Source organism: Hippoglossus hippoglossus, chromosome 24, assembly GCF_009819705.1.
Source record: "Hippoglossus hippoglossus isolate fHipHip1 chromosome 24, fHipHip1.pri, whole genome shotgun sequence".
In the NCBI taxonomy this organism is placed as follows: Eukaryota; Metazoa; Chordata; class Actinopteri; order Pleuronectiformes; family Pleuronectidae; genus Hippoglossus; species Hippoglossus hippoglossus.
Genome location: NC_047174.1, coordinates 11108961 through 11123081, shown reverse-complemented (window position 1 = coordinate 11123081; position 14121 = coordinate 11108961). Strand labels below are relative to the sequence as shown.

The window sequence follows — 14121 nt, the reverse complement described above, 5'->3', positions numbered from 1 at the left end:
TAAATAATATAAGAAGAAATAAGAAGAAAGAGGAAAAAATGAATTTAAACTGAGCCACTACAGTTTATTTCAGAACAGAAAACAATCGAGCCACTTAAATGCAATGAATCTAAAGTCAATCACTCGAAGGGGAAACTTAAATATTTCACTCAGTTGAATCAATCAGAAAAAAAAAACGACATAAAATATAGCAAATAAGGTTTCCAGTTCAGGAAAGGCCTTTGAGAAAGAATGCAAATATTAAATCTATGTTGGGAGGAGAAATAAAAGAGGCGTCCGGAGTCTTGATTCTTCTATGGACGCTGAGTTAAGAGAGGCTTTGACACCCACTGTAATGTTGGTATCACGAAACCTATAAATATACATTTGATGCAAGTTATTTATAAGTTATGTTTGTGTTTTTATGACTGAGCGGAAACCAAACTTAAAATATTACTTTTCATTGCGGCTCGTTTGCACAAAGATTCAGCATCATGTTGCTGAAACATGTGAAAATGTACAATTTCCTTTATTCTGTATCTGCAGCCTGTAGTGTTAGTGCTGGGGGGTGGGGGTGGGGGGGGGGGGGGCGCTCAGAAGGCTTTGAAAAGCTGGTTTGGCATGTATCCCAATTGCAGGAAGGAAGATTGGGCTTCTCTCTCGAGGTTAGCCAGTTCCTGGACAGTTGGAGCGAGCGCCTCCACATGACCCTTGTACTTTCCACCTACAGAGGAGCAACAGGTTGATGGTCAAGTTCAACAACAACAACAGATATTATTATTATTATTATTATATTATATAGAATGTTTAACAATGCTCTTTTAGGACATTTTACATTGGTTAAAAAAACTAACTAACCTAAAAAATAAAATACACATCGTAATCAGAAAATACAATAATGTCATACTATAATAGTGAATGTCTGTCACCATGGTGTCAGACTATACAGCTCATTACAATTGATATTCAGTTGCTCTTCTTGCAGTAAAGTCATGCAAGAGTTCTTAATGCTCATACCTGTCAATGCCCTGCGCTGACCATACGAGACCTTTCCATCGAACTCATCCAAAGGTACTTTAATGTCCGGCTCACACTGGGTGATGGTGCACTTCAGGTGCTCCTCAATGTCTGACAGGAGCTGTGATCAGGGGGAACGAGGGGAAATGTCACAATGAGGATTAAGAGTGCACGATGAGCATGTTATGACGTCATGTAGGCCGCTTTCAGGCATGAACTTCAGAAATTGTCCAGTTCGGACTTTCCCAAGAATTTATCTTTGACATATGAAGACGGCCGCAGAAGCTTGCAGGGTCAGAGGTGTTTACAACAACAGGAAAATGTCTGGGGCATTCAGACAAGGGGTGGGGGGTCTTGGCAGAGCACGCAGGACAGGAAGTTTAAATTCTGTGGCGGCAGAATCCCATGTTTTTGTTTACATCACATCCACACCGGCGTCAGTTCTTATCGTCTTCCCAAGTTGTTTATTCCTCTGCATATTCTACGTGTGAGAAACGTTTCACCATGAATGTATTAAATCAAACACACGATTTACACTTCAAACCCCTGAGTGCCGTTTCTGCCAGGATGACATATTCAGCGGCTGCTTATCAAATCCCTCAAACAGCCCTGTGCTGAAGCTGAGATGAAGCCGTACGTCAAAACACAATATTTAACTCGCTGCCTCAGCTTGATTACGTTTCTGCCTCCATTTTTCTTCACCTCTTTCTCCTGGTACCAGATGGTGCAACCGCCCTCGTCCTTCAGTCGGGTGTTGTAGCAGCCTCGGCCCCGGTTCGGGCAAACGTGGTACCACACCTGCACACATGGGGAGATGTACTGACAAGTCAAGTCAACTGACAACCATTTTTGAAATCTATTTTTACTACAAATTTAGAGTCTGTACTTCTACCATTCAACCTACCTTCTCTTTTTCCATAGCAACTAAGGAGATGGCCAGTCCCATTCTGTGGGTTAAAGAGAAATCTAAACATTAAGATTTCAGGTTGCAGTGATGATGAATTTGATCGTTTTCATGGGATTCTACAAACAAAGACCGCACAATAAGACAATAATAAAAATAATAACTGCAACTCATTCACAAAATCTACCTCTCAGCTCTTCCAACTCTTCCAATGCGATGGACATAGTTCTGCTTCTCATCTGGCAGCGTGACGTTAATCACTGGAGAAAAAAAGATGAACAGTGGCAGAGAGAGGACTTGCATTTGTATATAAATCAAAGATAAATAAGCATTTGAAAAGGTATGTAGAAAAAAAAAGGTGTTAACTCTTATTGTGAAAGTCTGAAGCATTTCTCTTACCGTAAGGAACTCCGTGGATGTCAATTCCTCTGGCGGCTACATCTGTGCAGACCAGAAGTCTCACCTCTTTTTTCTGAAAGATACAAAGATAACTTAAAATACAGGAAAACTGGTTAAACTTTGTCAAAGAGTGACGGCGTGTTTTCGCTCTTTCACCTTGAAACGCTCCAAGTTATTTTTCCGCTCGTTGGGCTTACGATCGCCATGGAGACAAACACAAGAAAGCTGGTGGGTTTTACTGTCTGGACCTGACGGAAATAATTTGTGAAAGGGGGGTGGGGGGAAAGTCTCAAATATATTGTGTCAACATTACTTGATTGTCAAGTGTGTGTACAAAGTATAGATAAAGCTCCTGCTCAGACCTGGTGTCAACATCTGTCTCTGGTGATCTGATAACAAGAGGACAGACCACGTGTCCCAGACCATCTCTGCATGTGATTGGATCTTAAATGCGTCCACAATGCATCCTGGGTGCGTCTACTTGGGATTGACCTGAGACTGATGTTACCAGGTCTGACCGAGGCCTAAATAGCACCACTGCCTCCTACCTCCTCCTTGCTGGATGAAGTACTGTTCCATGTTGTCACAGTCAATCTTGGTGCGACAGAAGATTATGGCCTGGTCCATCTTGTGCTCTTTGATGGCGCGCACCGCGTACTCGCCCTTCAGAAGCTTGATCGCCTCGGACCACATTTCTAAAACACAAAACACATTTGTTGTTATTGAAGGCTCAATTGAACATCAGTGTTTTTATATATATCTCAACTTAACTCCCTTTGAGGTACATTTAATAGAAGACGTTGTTCAAAGGCTTGATGTCACAAGTTTTAGTATAGTGATAAAATCAAAAGGGTCAAAAATCTGCTGCTAATCTGCTCTTACCTGCAGAATTGGCTCCTGCTCTGGTATTATCTTTGGCATGGACTTCATCAGTCTAACCGCAGAAAAACAGATAAGAGGAAAGGCTGTGTCAACACATTCATCTACACCAACAGAAAGACATGCCAACCAAACACAAGCTTGTGGCAATTACCCGGATGTGGTTCTTTCCCAGTCGCTCCCACAGCCGATCGGTCTTAGGGTTGACAGGCACCACCACGTGATGGACCGTCTCTGGGACAGAGTCCTCGCCCTTCAGGTCCACCCACGTGGGGAAGTGCATGATGCGCTCGGACAACTTCTTCACGTCAAAGGAATGCAGAGTGGCGGAGCACACTATCACCTGGGGGGGGGGAGGAGAAACAATAAAACAGAAAAAGTGCTTTAATCACCTTACACACATCTTTTGCATTATTTTGTAAAACACAGAAATATTGTTTGTTGATTTTCCAGCTCTTTAAATTCTACAGCTTGAGGTTAGAAATGAAACACACTCTTGGGATTATTGTTACTACGATAACATATGTAGATTAATGTGCAACTTTAACTTTGTCAACTGGCCAGACAGAGTTGTTTAAATATTAATCTAAACCATCTGTAGCTCCCATGTAAAAACATGGAAATGGATTGTGGCTTTTCAGTGAAATATTTTTTGTAACAAATGCAACCTTATCCAGTGTTACCTGCAGTCTCTTGCCATCAGAGGTGACCTGCGGGATTTGGTTATGGATCCTGTTGATAAAATCTGTATATCCTGCTGAGAGGAGGCCGTCCTGAGGACACACAGAATCCAAACACATGGTTATTGGCATCGGGGATAGTGAGGCTGTACACACTAACCATTAAAACAGTATTTGAACATTATCGGCCGTGACAATCTGTGCATCTGATGAAACATAAATCTTTAAAGTGCAGCAGATGTGTTGAACATACACACTCGTCCAGGACAAGGAAGCGGACTTGGGACAGAACGAGTTTCCCGGTGGAAATGAGGTCGTCCAGTCGGCCGGGTGTTCCCACCACAATGTCGATCTGATGAACCACGAAGCGAAGACGTTACACAAAGAGAGGTAGAGACAGGGAAGATTAATGAGGAGGGACGGAGAAAAAAAAGTTTTAATAAGAAGTGTTTGGAGAAGTGACATCTCACATACCCCCTGTTCGAGAGCAGCCAGCTGATCCTTGGCAGCCACACCGCCAATCACCAGCAGTTCCCTGCAGTGACAGATGGATTAAATTAAACACTGAGCACTGACTCCATCTGCTGGTATCAATTTGGTACTACAAAGGTATTTATAAATGCAGACAAATGTAATACACGATGAAACAGCACAACACAGTGGAACACAAAAGGAATCAGGTTTGTGTCGACCAGTGTCCGAGGCAGCTCTGTATAACCTACCTGAGTTTGGGGTTTTCCACATATTTCTGAAAGTTTTTGACGACGTTGAGAGTTTGCTCTGCTAATTCTTTGGACGGCTCGATGATCAGGGCTTTGGGTGCATTGGAGGAGGCTTTCACCTGACTGACTTTAGCACTGCCTGCACAGGAAGAAAAGGGACAGATACTCAATAAAGGAATTGATCACTGTCATCATTTTGGTGGTGATTCTTCTCAAAGAAGATTTTGTGCGTGGTTTAAAAATGTGAACTGAAAGTGGGATTTTATTGTGAAGGGTTTTCTCTCCAATATCAAATGGTCAGTGATACTTTTAATTGTAATATTTGTGTATGTGTGTCTTGTCCACTGACCTGCCTGAGAGGATTTGACGCTGTGACCCTCTGCTGCCTGATCCAGGGCAACAAACCCACTTTTTGGGGTGTTTTTAAAGCTCTCTCCTCCAAAGTTGAACTTAAGCTCTGCATTCTGGCACAAGATAAAAGACGACATTTTTATAGTGTTTAACAAATTCGTTATTTTTTCCAACCTTACATTTGAATGGTTCTGTTGTGTTACCTTAAGCACACAGGAGGCAAAGAAGCTCTGACTCTTCAGATTCGGAGGGATCTCAAAAGCCACACCGAGGTCGTTACCTGCAAAAAGGAAACCAGAGAGAAAGGGGCAAGAACTATAAGCTTTTTTATTTACCATCAACTACAGATGTCTACTTAAATAAATAAAATGAAAATAAGAACCTCTGAGAACCCACCATTTTTGGAGAAGGACATTTGGCTGTTGTCTAGATCCAGGTAGCATCCAATAGTATCATGCATGGTAAACTCCTGCAAAGGGGCAAGATAACAAAGAGAGAATTTGTTTTTAAGATCTAAATTATCCTCACTTTTGCACACAGATCTAAACACCATGATGATCCATCAACTGTTACCTCTCCGTAACTGTCAAACTGCTTGTTGTTGGATTTCTTTCCAGTTCCTCCAAAACCAAAGCCATATTTATCAGTTCCTGTAAAGAAAGGATTTAATTAGTGTTCTATTGAAAAACATTATTTTAGCTTGCACACTTTACAGCAGGGACAGACAAGTAGAAGAGTTTACCCAGGTCCAGTGCTGCCTGACTGGTGGACCAGCCGATCCGGCACAGACCTTGATCGTGACAGGCCACCTCATAATAGTACTTCCCTGGACAACAAAACAAGGATAGGTCAGTTTAATAAAAGGAAGCTATGATCTTTCCATTTTTCTTAATAAATACTTCGTTTTTTGTGAAATGCATGTAATGCTAAATGATTTTGTTTAGGAAAAAAAAGTGCATTACATACCTTTGATGACACCTTTTGTAGAGCGGCAGCCGTGCCACTCTTTAAACTCCCTGCTCTGGCAGCACAGACCATCTGGACCGATTGCTTGAAAGGTAGAAACATGAGGTGACAATGAGGAGAAGCGACACAAGATCAAAGCTGGAATACATGCAATTGGACTTGTAACAGGTTGGACTGTGCTGCAGTGCTCGATTATGAAAGTGTTTGATTTTCTGCTCTTACCGAAGGCTGTACTGCGGTCGTAAGGATTCATCTGCCAGTTGTTGAAAACTGAAAATAAAAAAATACATGACATGAGCACAAGACATGAGCACATTTTAGCTGCTCCACCAGCCACAGACTGTAAACAAACAAGTCACTGATATTGACGGTGATCTCACTTGCTCCTCCGGACTTGACGGAGGCTCGGCCCTTCTTGCCCTCCTGCTCGTCCTTCAGGGTCTCGTACACAATCTGGATCACTGGGATGCTGAAGGCCTGAAGGTGACAAGTGTGACCCTTCAGCTTTTTATGCCACTTGATCAGATGATTAAATTCTAATTCATTAACAATTAAACCATATTTTCCTCATAACAACCAGTCTGACAGAGCTCAAATGTGATGGTTACACAGCTGTTCCTGGTCTCTCATTGTGGGAGCTGTTGGGTTACTCTTTAAATTGTTGTGATTTGGCCCAGAAAAGTGAGCTGAATTGGAAACCTTTTATTTTAGTTCATTTATCTTTTTGCCATGGATTTTTGTGAAGCCCGTTGCAACCTTGTTGAGATAAGTGCTATACAAATAAAGTTATGATTACTATTAAATGCAAACTGCACAGGTTAAGTTGTATTCTAGATTTGCGTGGCTTTGATGTACGTACCCCTGTTTTACCGCTGCCGGTTTCTGCAGCCTGAAAGAAAGAAAGGAGAATAAGATGTAAGAGTTGCACTGTGGAAAAGTCATGTGTCTGAAACAAGGAGATAAAGGAGTTAAACCTGACCATGAGTACATCTCCTCCACCGAGGATAAGAGGGATGGACTCAGCCTGGATGTCAGTAGGCAGCCTGAAACCCAACGATTACAATTAACCAGATAACAAACAGCAAAATGAACATATATAATCATTATTCAACAACACGGATTGTACACGTTCAGCCTGCGTCACCTACAGCCATTCCAGCTCCTCCACAGCCTGCGCGATTTCAGGCATGACGCCCATTTCTGTTCAGAAAAAGTCAAATCAAACGACTCAATAAACATCCCAAGTCTTTCAAGTAGTATGGCGTTTAAGTCAAATGTGAACGCGACGCCATGCTGTTGAATTGAAGGTAGATTTCTTACCACCAAACGCTGCCATTGCTTCTGCTGCTGCGAATACACCACAACCGGAAGCAACGTGTTCACAGATTGCGGCTCGGTGCAGCTTGTAAAGAGGGACGGTTCCCTCGAACATGGGTTCCGGGTTGCAATCTATCGCTTAATAGACTTTGAACACGCTTACGCTTGTGCGGTCACGTGTGCAGTTAATTGACATCATATAAAATGTTGCCAAGTAAAGACGTCAATTAACTTTTTTATTGAATAGCTACAGTTTTTAGAGCGGGGTTCCCTGCTGTATTTTGTCCCCTGCCGACCACCGTGGACTTTTGACAGCTGCACCAGGTAAACATGGCCGAACAGAGCCTGATTGACAGCGAAGAGGAAAATATTTTATACGACCTACTGGTTATTACTGAATGGCCGCCAGAGACGGACACTCAGGTGAGTCGCACTTTACTTCTCCTCCATTTCTAACCCGCCGCGTGAGTCTTGTGTTGCTGGTTTATTGGTAAAAATGGCCACGGAAAGTTAACCAGCATCAGCCGCGCGAAGCCACGTAGCACAAACATAGCAACCGTAACTTTTCTACACAATCAAATCCTCACATTCTCATCTCATGTTGTGGTGAAGCTCTCGTGTTATTTGCAGACATGCCCGTTTTTCACTTTGTGGTTTTTACAGGACAAAGTTCACATGTCGCCCCTCTCAGCCTCTCAAGGATGAACTAGATCCATGGAGCCTTTATTTAAAATCCATTCTCAGCACACGTTAGGTCACTGTAACTTTATTTGTTAGAGGAACGAGGAGATGAGTGATGAACTAACCTGTGACTCTCCAACACGCGCAGGTGCGAGGCAACAAGGAGCACAACACCTCACTCGTTGCTAAAGCTGTGACAGGTAAGTTGTCTTTCTGCCATCAGCACCTGACCGTTTCTATTCTGTTGGGATCGCACCTACATTCAGCAAACCATTAAAGCTATAATATGAAGGTGTCTATGTGTAGCTTGCATGGATTTTAGTCACCTGCTTATAGTGCAGGGCTGGCAACAGGTAGTAATAGTAACATAGAGAGTTTTCTTTCTTTTTTTTAGACATTTATTAACGCACATATTCATCCAGCGCTTATGATGGCCGAGAGAGCTCACCGCACTGTAAACTGAGAGAAAAAAAACACGTGCAAATAAGAAAACACCTTCATCACTTTGACAACACATGCGCTGCAAAAGTCCCAACACATGCAAATACAGAAACGTGACAAAAGTAGCGGAACGATAAACGGAAATGTTTCCAGGGGACTCAGAAAAGTGATGAACCTGGCTGTAGTTCAATGCTTTGTGAAGTTCCATCACCACTGACCAGTAGCAGACTCCACTTACTCGTTTGCAGCGAATGGATGGTCAAATTGATGAAGTTGTTTTCCCTATTTGCACATGTGTTGAGACCGTAAGTGCTCCTATATGCAGCGCTTTTTCCGTCATGCACACATTCATACACTGTCTGCGCAGTCGTCAGTAGCAAATTGGGTTTCAGTTGGGACTGGACGAGCTGGGGATCAAACCACCAACCCTCTGGTTTGTGGACGACCCTCTCTACCTCCTGAGCATGTAGTGTCACAGATTTCTGTGAAGGCGAAATCAAAGCATAGGTTAACACTACTTCTTGTTAACACTTGTGTGTGCAGGAATTACCTACTAAAGAAATTATCCACTTTTAGTCACCCACCTTTATTCAGCTCTGTCTGCAGGATATGACAACCTGTAATTACATGATATGTTAGGTATGCAAGCGCAGTGTCTGAAAATTCAAGAAAACCTATATTTTTCCTCCTGAATTCTATAGTAGGCTCTGCCTGATCTATTGATGAGTGGTTGTTAGGTCTGGGTGAAGAGAGACATTTTCACATCCAAGATTTGTATACACTGATAAAAACAAAAAGACATTATCACACATTTACCATGATTTTGCATGCTAACTGTGATTCATTTCTTACAGGCCCATTCCGCTTAATTCTGCACTACTTATGGTACAGGTGAGCTCACATCATTATTCTAACACCAGAAGCTGACAGACATACTGTACATGCTTTTATTTTGGCCAGTTTAGGACTGACATACCATAAGAGGCTGTGATATGAGATTTTGTATGGTTTTATGAATGTGGCTCAATAAATTTGACTAAATGTCAAAAGCAGAATGAAAACATAACTATTACTTTAATATGTTTATGGTTTATATACAATTTATCTTGCCTATGTATCCAGAAGTGTTTGTGCAAAAAGATCTAAGTTCTGAGACCAGCTGCTACACAAAAACGATTGAAATAGTAATAGAATTTAAAATTCTGTGTGTTTTTGCCCTAATTCTTCCCTAATATTGCTTTGAGTCGCATTTACTTGTTTACTTTTGCGACTCATTGGCTGAGTAGTTAGCTCACTGGCATTTGGCAATTAATTAGAGGGATAATCCCCTTGAGATGAATCAGCTCATTTTCAAGGTGTCCCACATTTAGGAGGTGATGACATAAACAATAGCCCTCACTCATTATAATTGATATTTGGAATAGCAATAAAGTTTAAAACACTTTCTAAATATGTCCTTAATATGCGAAGTCATAATTTACAATTTTGTCAAAATAACATCATATGAAAACACTGAATAATCAAGTTTTTATTATTTATAGCAGAACAGAATTTAAAGGTTCAGTGAGTAAGATTTAGTGAAATCTAGCGGTGAAGGCACAGGATGAAACCAATTGAGTACTCTTCAACTCCCCCCTTCCCCATCCAAGAATGTAGGAGCACCTATAAAGGTCTTCAGGTAACATTAAAACATAAAAGGCCCTCTTTAGAGCCAGTGTTTGGTTTGTCCGTTCTGGGCTACTGTAGAAACACGGCAGACTTTGTGGAAGAGGACCCACTGCCGATAAGAGCTCAACCTAAAAAAACCGAAAACACAGAGGGTCTCACTTTCAGGTGAAGAAAACATCATTATGAAAACTATGTAATTTCTGTCATAGATCCACCTAAATCCCACACACTTCTCTTTTAAGGGTAAAGTTTACATGTATTTTTTTGCAACAGATGTGAGTGCTACTTCACTCTGACATGCTTTAGCTGATCTCTACTACATCAAATCTACTGCACTAAACCTCCACAGAAGCAATCTTCTATTTGATATGTTTATAGCTTCATATTTTTAAAATCATTTATATCAGTGTGAACCTGAAAACACTGACCTTGTTCACCGTGCTCTCACCATCTGATGTAACGCGTTAGAGGCCTGCAGTGGACTGTGTAATGCTCTCCAGCATCAAGGCCTGCTTATCCTCTCAGCAGGTGGTTAGCTTGTACCATCAATAACCTTGCTAAATATTTAAAGACTCCTCTAGCCATGCTTGTTTCTCAGCTCTTCCCCTTCGCTGGATAAGAATCAGGGGTTTTATTTGATATAACTGTAGACAGTGGTCTTCAGTCATGCTGTGACATTTTTGTTGAAGTGGGAGAAGTATCGAGCAATTTTGTTATACTGATACTATACAGTATATTTCTGTCAAACAGCAGTCGTCTTGGTTACTCTTCTACAGCGTCATGATTCACTGGTATGAACTTTAGTCTAATATAAAAAGTTAAATCATACACAAATGGTAATGAAATGGAAACACACTGCAACTTAAAATGTCTGTCTTTAAAGAGCGTATGAGAATAACCTTGTTTCAAAAATTTAAATATATTGGAGTAGGACTAAGCCTAAAAAACCCTAAAAGACTGTATGAAGCAGACTTTGCATATATGCTACAGCCAAGTTTACTTGAATGTGATTGACATATGAAATTGATGATAATTACATCTGAAGGAATCACTGAGACTAAGCAATATAAAAATATAAAATCTCCCAAAATAAGAAAGTGAATCAAAAATCCTCATTCTGGGGACATAATTTATTCAGAAGAAATCCCAAAGGTAAAAGTATCTGCGAAGGAGAAACTTCATAAAGAATTTTAGATATTTTATAAAATGTTGAAGTTTTTTCACCCAGCCTGTATGCTGGCATTGCTGGGCAAGCAGTCTATGGTTTTTAGCCCTGTGTGTGTGTGTGTGTGTGTGATAAAATTGTTTTCTGGTTTTAATTTGTTATTTGATGCTATAAAAACGGTGTGAAACAGCTGAGACTGATCACGATTGGTTGAGCTTGTGTGTCAGTGGGACCTTGACACCGCGGCCCCAGTCCATGATTACTTCTGTGCAGACAGGCTCCAAATGTGTATCTGGGATATTTTAGCTTAATTTCTGGATAGTGGGAGGAAGTGAAGAGGCACGGCCCGTCTTTATATGTAGGATTCAGATACGCTGTCTCATCTATAGCAGTTTGTCTTAAGAGGAACTTTAAGTGTTATTATAAAGGAATACTAATTATTTCTAGGATAAGACTATCAGTAAAAAAGAGCATCAGTTGTTAATGTGTACATTTTTTCTGACTGCACTTTTTGTTTGATCCGATGAATCTCAGCCCCTCCAGATCCTCTCTGCCTCTGGGTCTTGTCCGTCTGGCAAACAAGCAGATCAACTGGCAGCTGGTGCTTGGAAGGTGCAACACACACACACACACACACACACACACACACACACACACACACACACACACACACACACACACACACACACACACACACACACACACACACACACACACACACACACACACACACACACACACACACACTCTTTGCGATCAATACTTGATTGCGGGCTCCTCTGTTGTTGACATCCACTAAACTTTCCCCCTCTCCCAGTTTCCTCTATCCCCCTGTGTCCCCCACCTCAACTTTAATTGTTCTCATTTGAACAGACAAACCAAGTAGAAAGGTGGGATTTAATTGGCTATAGATTCAACCATGTAGCACCGTGTTAAGCATGGTCCATTGACACTGCACAAGTCCATTAGTTTGAAGTGCTTGATCCTTCCAATTTGGTCTGTCTGCCCTTATATCTTACTCTCTCATTTCATTCCCTCTCTTACTCTCTTTGCTCTCTTTAATGCTCCCAATTATTACCACTCCTGCTCTCCACCCAACTACTTTGAGTCTCTCCCATTCAAACTCTGCTACACAACACTTTCTGTTGTGCATTGCCACTGATAACCGTGAGTTATCTTCCCTAATCACCTTGGATGGTCTTTATTTCAGCTCCCGCTGAGAATTTCTATTTATTGTTCGCTTATTTTCCCCCATTTACTCCTCTCACCTCCCGCTCTCTTTGTGTTCTCTCTCATTTCTTCGTTTCTCTTGTTCGTTCCTGACCCCTCTCTTGTTTTCTCCACAGTAATGGCAAACTCTTGGCAGTGGTTCAGGACCAGTGTGTGGAGATTAGGTAATTACTGAAACCCCCATCCCGCCGTTTGAGGCCCTCAATCTGTACCTGAAAGTCATAGAGAGCCATGTAATTAACTGGGTGATTTATCGCACCTCATGTTTCTTATCAAAAAGTGCTTAAGTCTCAGCTTGTGCTGAAACATTTTGCCTCCCTTTGGTCCTTCAGGCAACATAAAACTAATGCTAACAATTTAGAAATACCAGCGCTCCCAGAATGTTTTCATTATTTGTGCGCGCGTGTGTGAGAGAAAGAGTCCAAAGCACACAAGTATGTTTGTGCTCATTTTTAGTGGTTGTAATTATTTTCAGACACATATCCAATTTCCCTCTTACACAGAGCAAACACACCCACTCAGCAATTTGCTCTATTGACACAATATATTGGTTTAAATGGAGCTAAATTGAAATGAAAATCAATAGCAATGAACCTGGTGGAAGAATACAGTGGCTTCAGACAGTATTCAGAGCCCTTTTTCTTTACTGTCTTGTAGATTTCAATTTAAATGGAATTTTTTTCACACTCAATAACCCAAGTGAAAACATGTTTTTGTTCAAATGTATACAAAAATTAACTTTTGTCACTTTCAGCTGCTGTTTGTCTCGCTCTGCAGAGGCTAATAGGCAACAAACTTGACTTTGTGAAGCCTTGACTCAAAAGACCCTTTTCCTCTTGGCCCTATAATCACAAGTTATTTTCATACACACTCTATTGTTCACTTAAATCAGATTAATGTTTGTGTTGACCTGTTGTAATTGAAAGCGTTAAAGTCTCCCCATTTACGCTTCTATCACTCCGCCGCGATGTTTTGCTTTTCTCTCGTGTCCTTTGTTCACAGTGCTGCTGTTTAATCACAGTGTTTTATGGCCTTGTTTCATGGCATTAGTTGGTGTGAGTGAGTGTGATGTCAGCTCAAGGCCTTATCCACTGAGCTCTGTTAAGAGTCTGTCCAAACGCCGGCTACTCTGAAGGCCCTGTCTGCTTGATCCATTGAGCTACTTGAGTTGGCAGGCTATCAGTGGCTGTTATAACCTACCGTACACCAGGGCGTACGAGGCTACACGTGTGTGTGTGTGTGTGTGTGTGTGTGTGTGTGTGTGTGTGTGTGTGTGTGTGTGTGTGTGTGTGTGTGTGTGTGTGTGTGTGTGTGTGTGTGTGTGTGTGTGTGTGTGTGGTTGTGTGGTTGCACCCTCGGGTGTGTGTATCCTGGTTGTGCTGTGTAATGAAACTGCTCTTTCACTTTGTGCATGTGTGTTTGCTCCTCAGGTCTGTGAGAGATGACTTTGGTTCAGTCATCGGGAAGTGCCAGGGTAAGACCCCCCCCTCTACTTGTTCTATCAATCAAATACTGTAGTTAACTGTTAAAGACTTTTTTTTAGACAGCTCAGCTCACTCAACAACACATTTGTTGTGTACAATTAATGTGATGTTATTGTGCTGCAATGTGTGTGGTACTTTTAAGTGTGTGGATACCCGACCTGAGCTGGAGTGGGGCTGGGTTTGGACAACAATTTTGAAATGATATTCAGGTTGGGGTCAGGTTCAGTCATAATGGCTG

At 41.6% G+C, this 14121-nt stretch overlaps 2 protein-coding genes across 4 annotated transcripts in view; one reads left to right on the top strand and one right to left on the bottom strand.

The window, feature by feature from the left end:
- Positions 1-48: 48 nt before the first annotated feature.
- ddx1 (DEAD (Asp-Glu-Ala-Asp) box helicase 1) lies at positions 49-7315 on the bottom strand. The gene is made up of 26 exons (XM_034580859.1): positions 7218-7315; positions 7046-7097; positions 6877-6940; positions 6757-6786; positions 6278-6374; positions 6120-6167; positions 5898-5981; positions 5674-5757; positions 5505-5581; positions 5328-5400; positions 5135-5211; positions 4930-5044; positions 4581-4719; positions 4333-4393; positions 4112-4210; positions 3862-3951; positions 3333-3521; positions 3182-3233; positions 2848-2994; positions 2456-2547; positions 2300-2372; positions 2088-2160; positions 1901-1943; positions 1699-1794; positions 997-1117; positions 49-703 (listed from the first exon to the last, which is right to left on the bottom strand). The coding sequence occupies exons 1-26, from the start codon at positions 7231-7233 to the stop codon at positions 573-575; spliced, it is 2223 nt and encodes a 740-aa protein (XP_034436750.1). The 5' UTR covers positions 7234-7315; the 3' UTR covers positions 49-572.
- A 103-nt stretch (positions 7316-7418) lies between these two features.
- Positions 7419-14121, top strand: part of nbas (NBAS subunit of NRZ tethering complex) — a 155835-nt gene continuing 149132 nt past the window's right edge. For all 3 annotated transcript variants that reach the window (XR_004613367.1, XM_034580814.1, XM_034580813.1), the window contains exons 1-6: positions 7419-7637; positions 8044-8095; positions 9191-9227; positions 11704-11781; positions 12516-12563; positions 13830-13873. Coding sequence is in view for 2 of the 3 variants with exons in the window: in XM_034580814.1 (XP_034436705.1) it covers positions 7545-7637; positions 8044-8095; positions 9191-9227; positions 11704-11781; positions 12516-12563; positions 13830-13873 (352 nt within the window). In the remaining variant the exon portion in view is untranslated. The remainder of the gene's footprint in view (positions 7638-8043; positions 8096-9190; positions 9228-11703; positions 11782-12515; positions 12564-13829; positions 13874-14121) is intronic.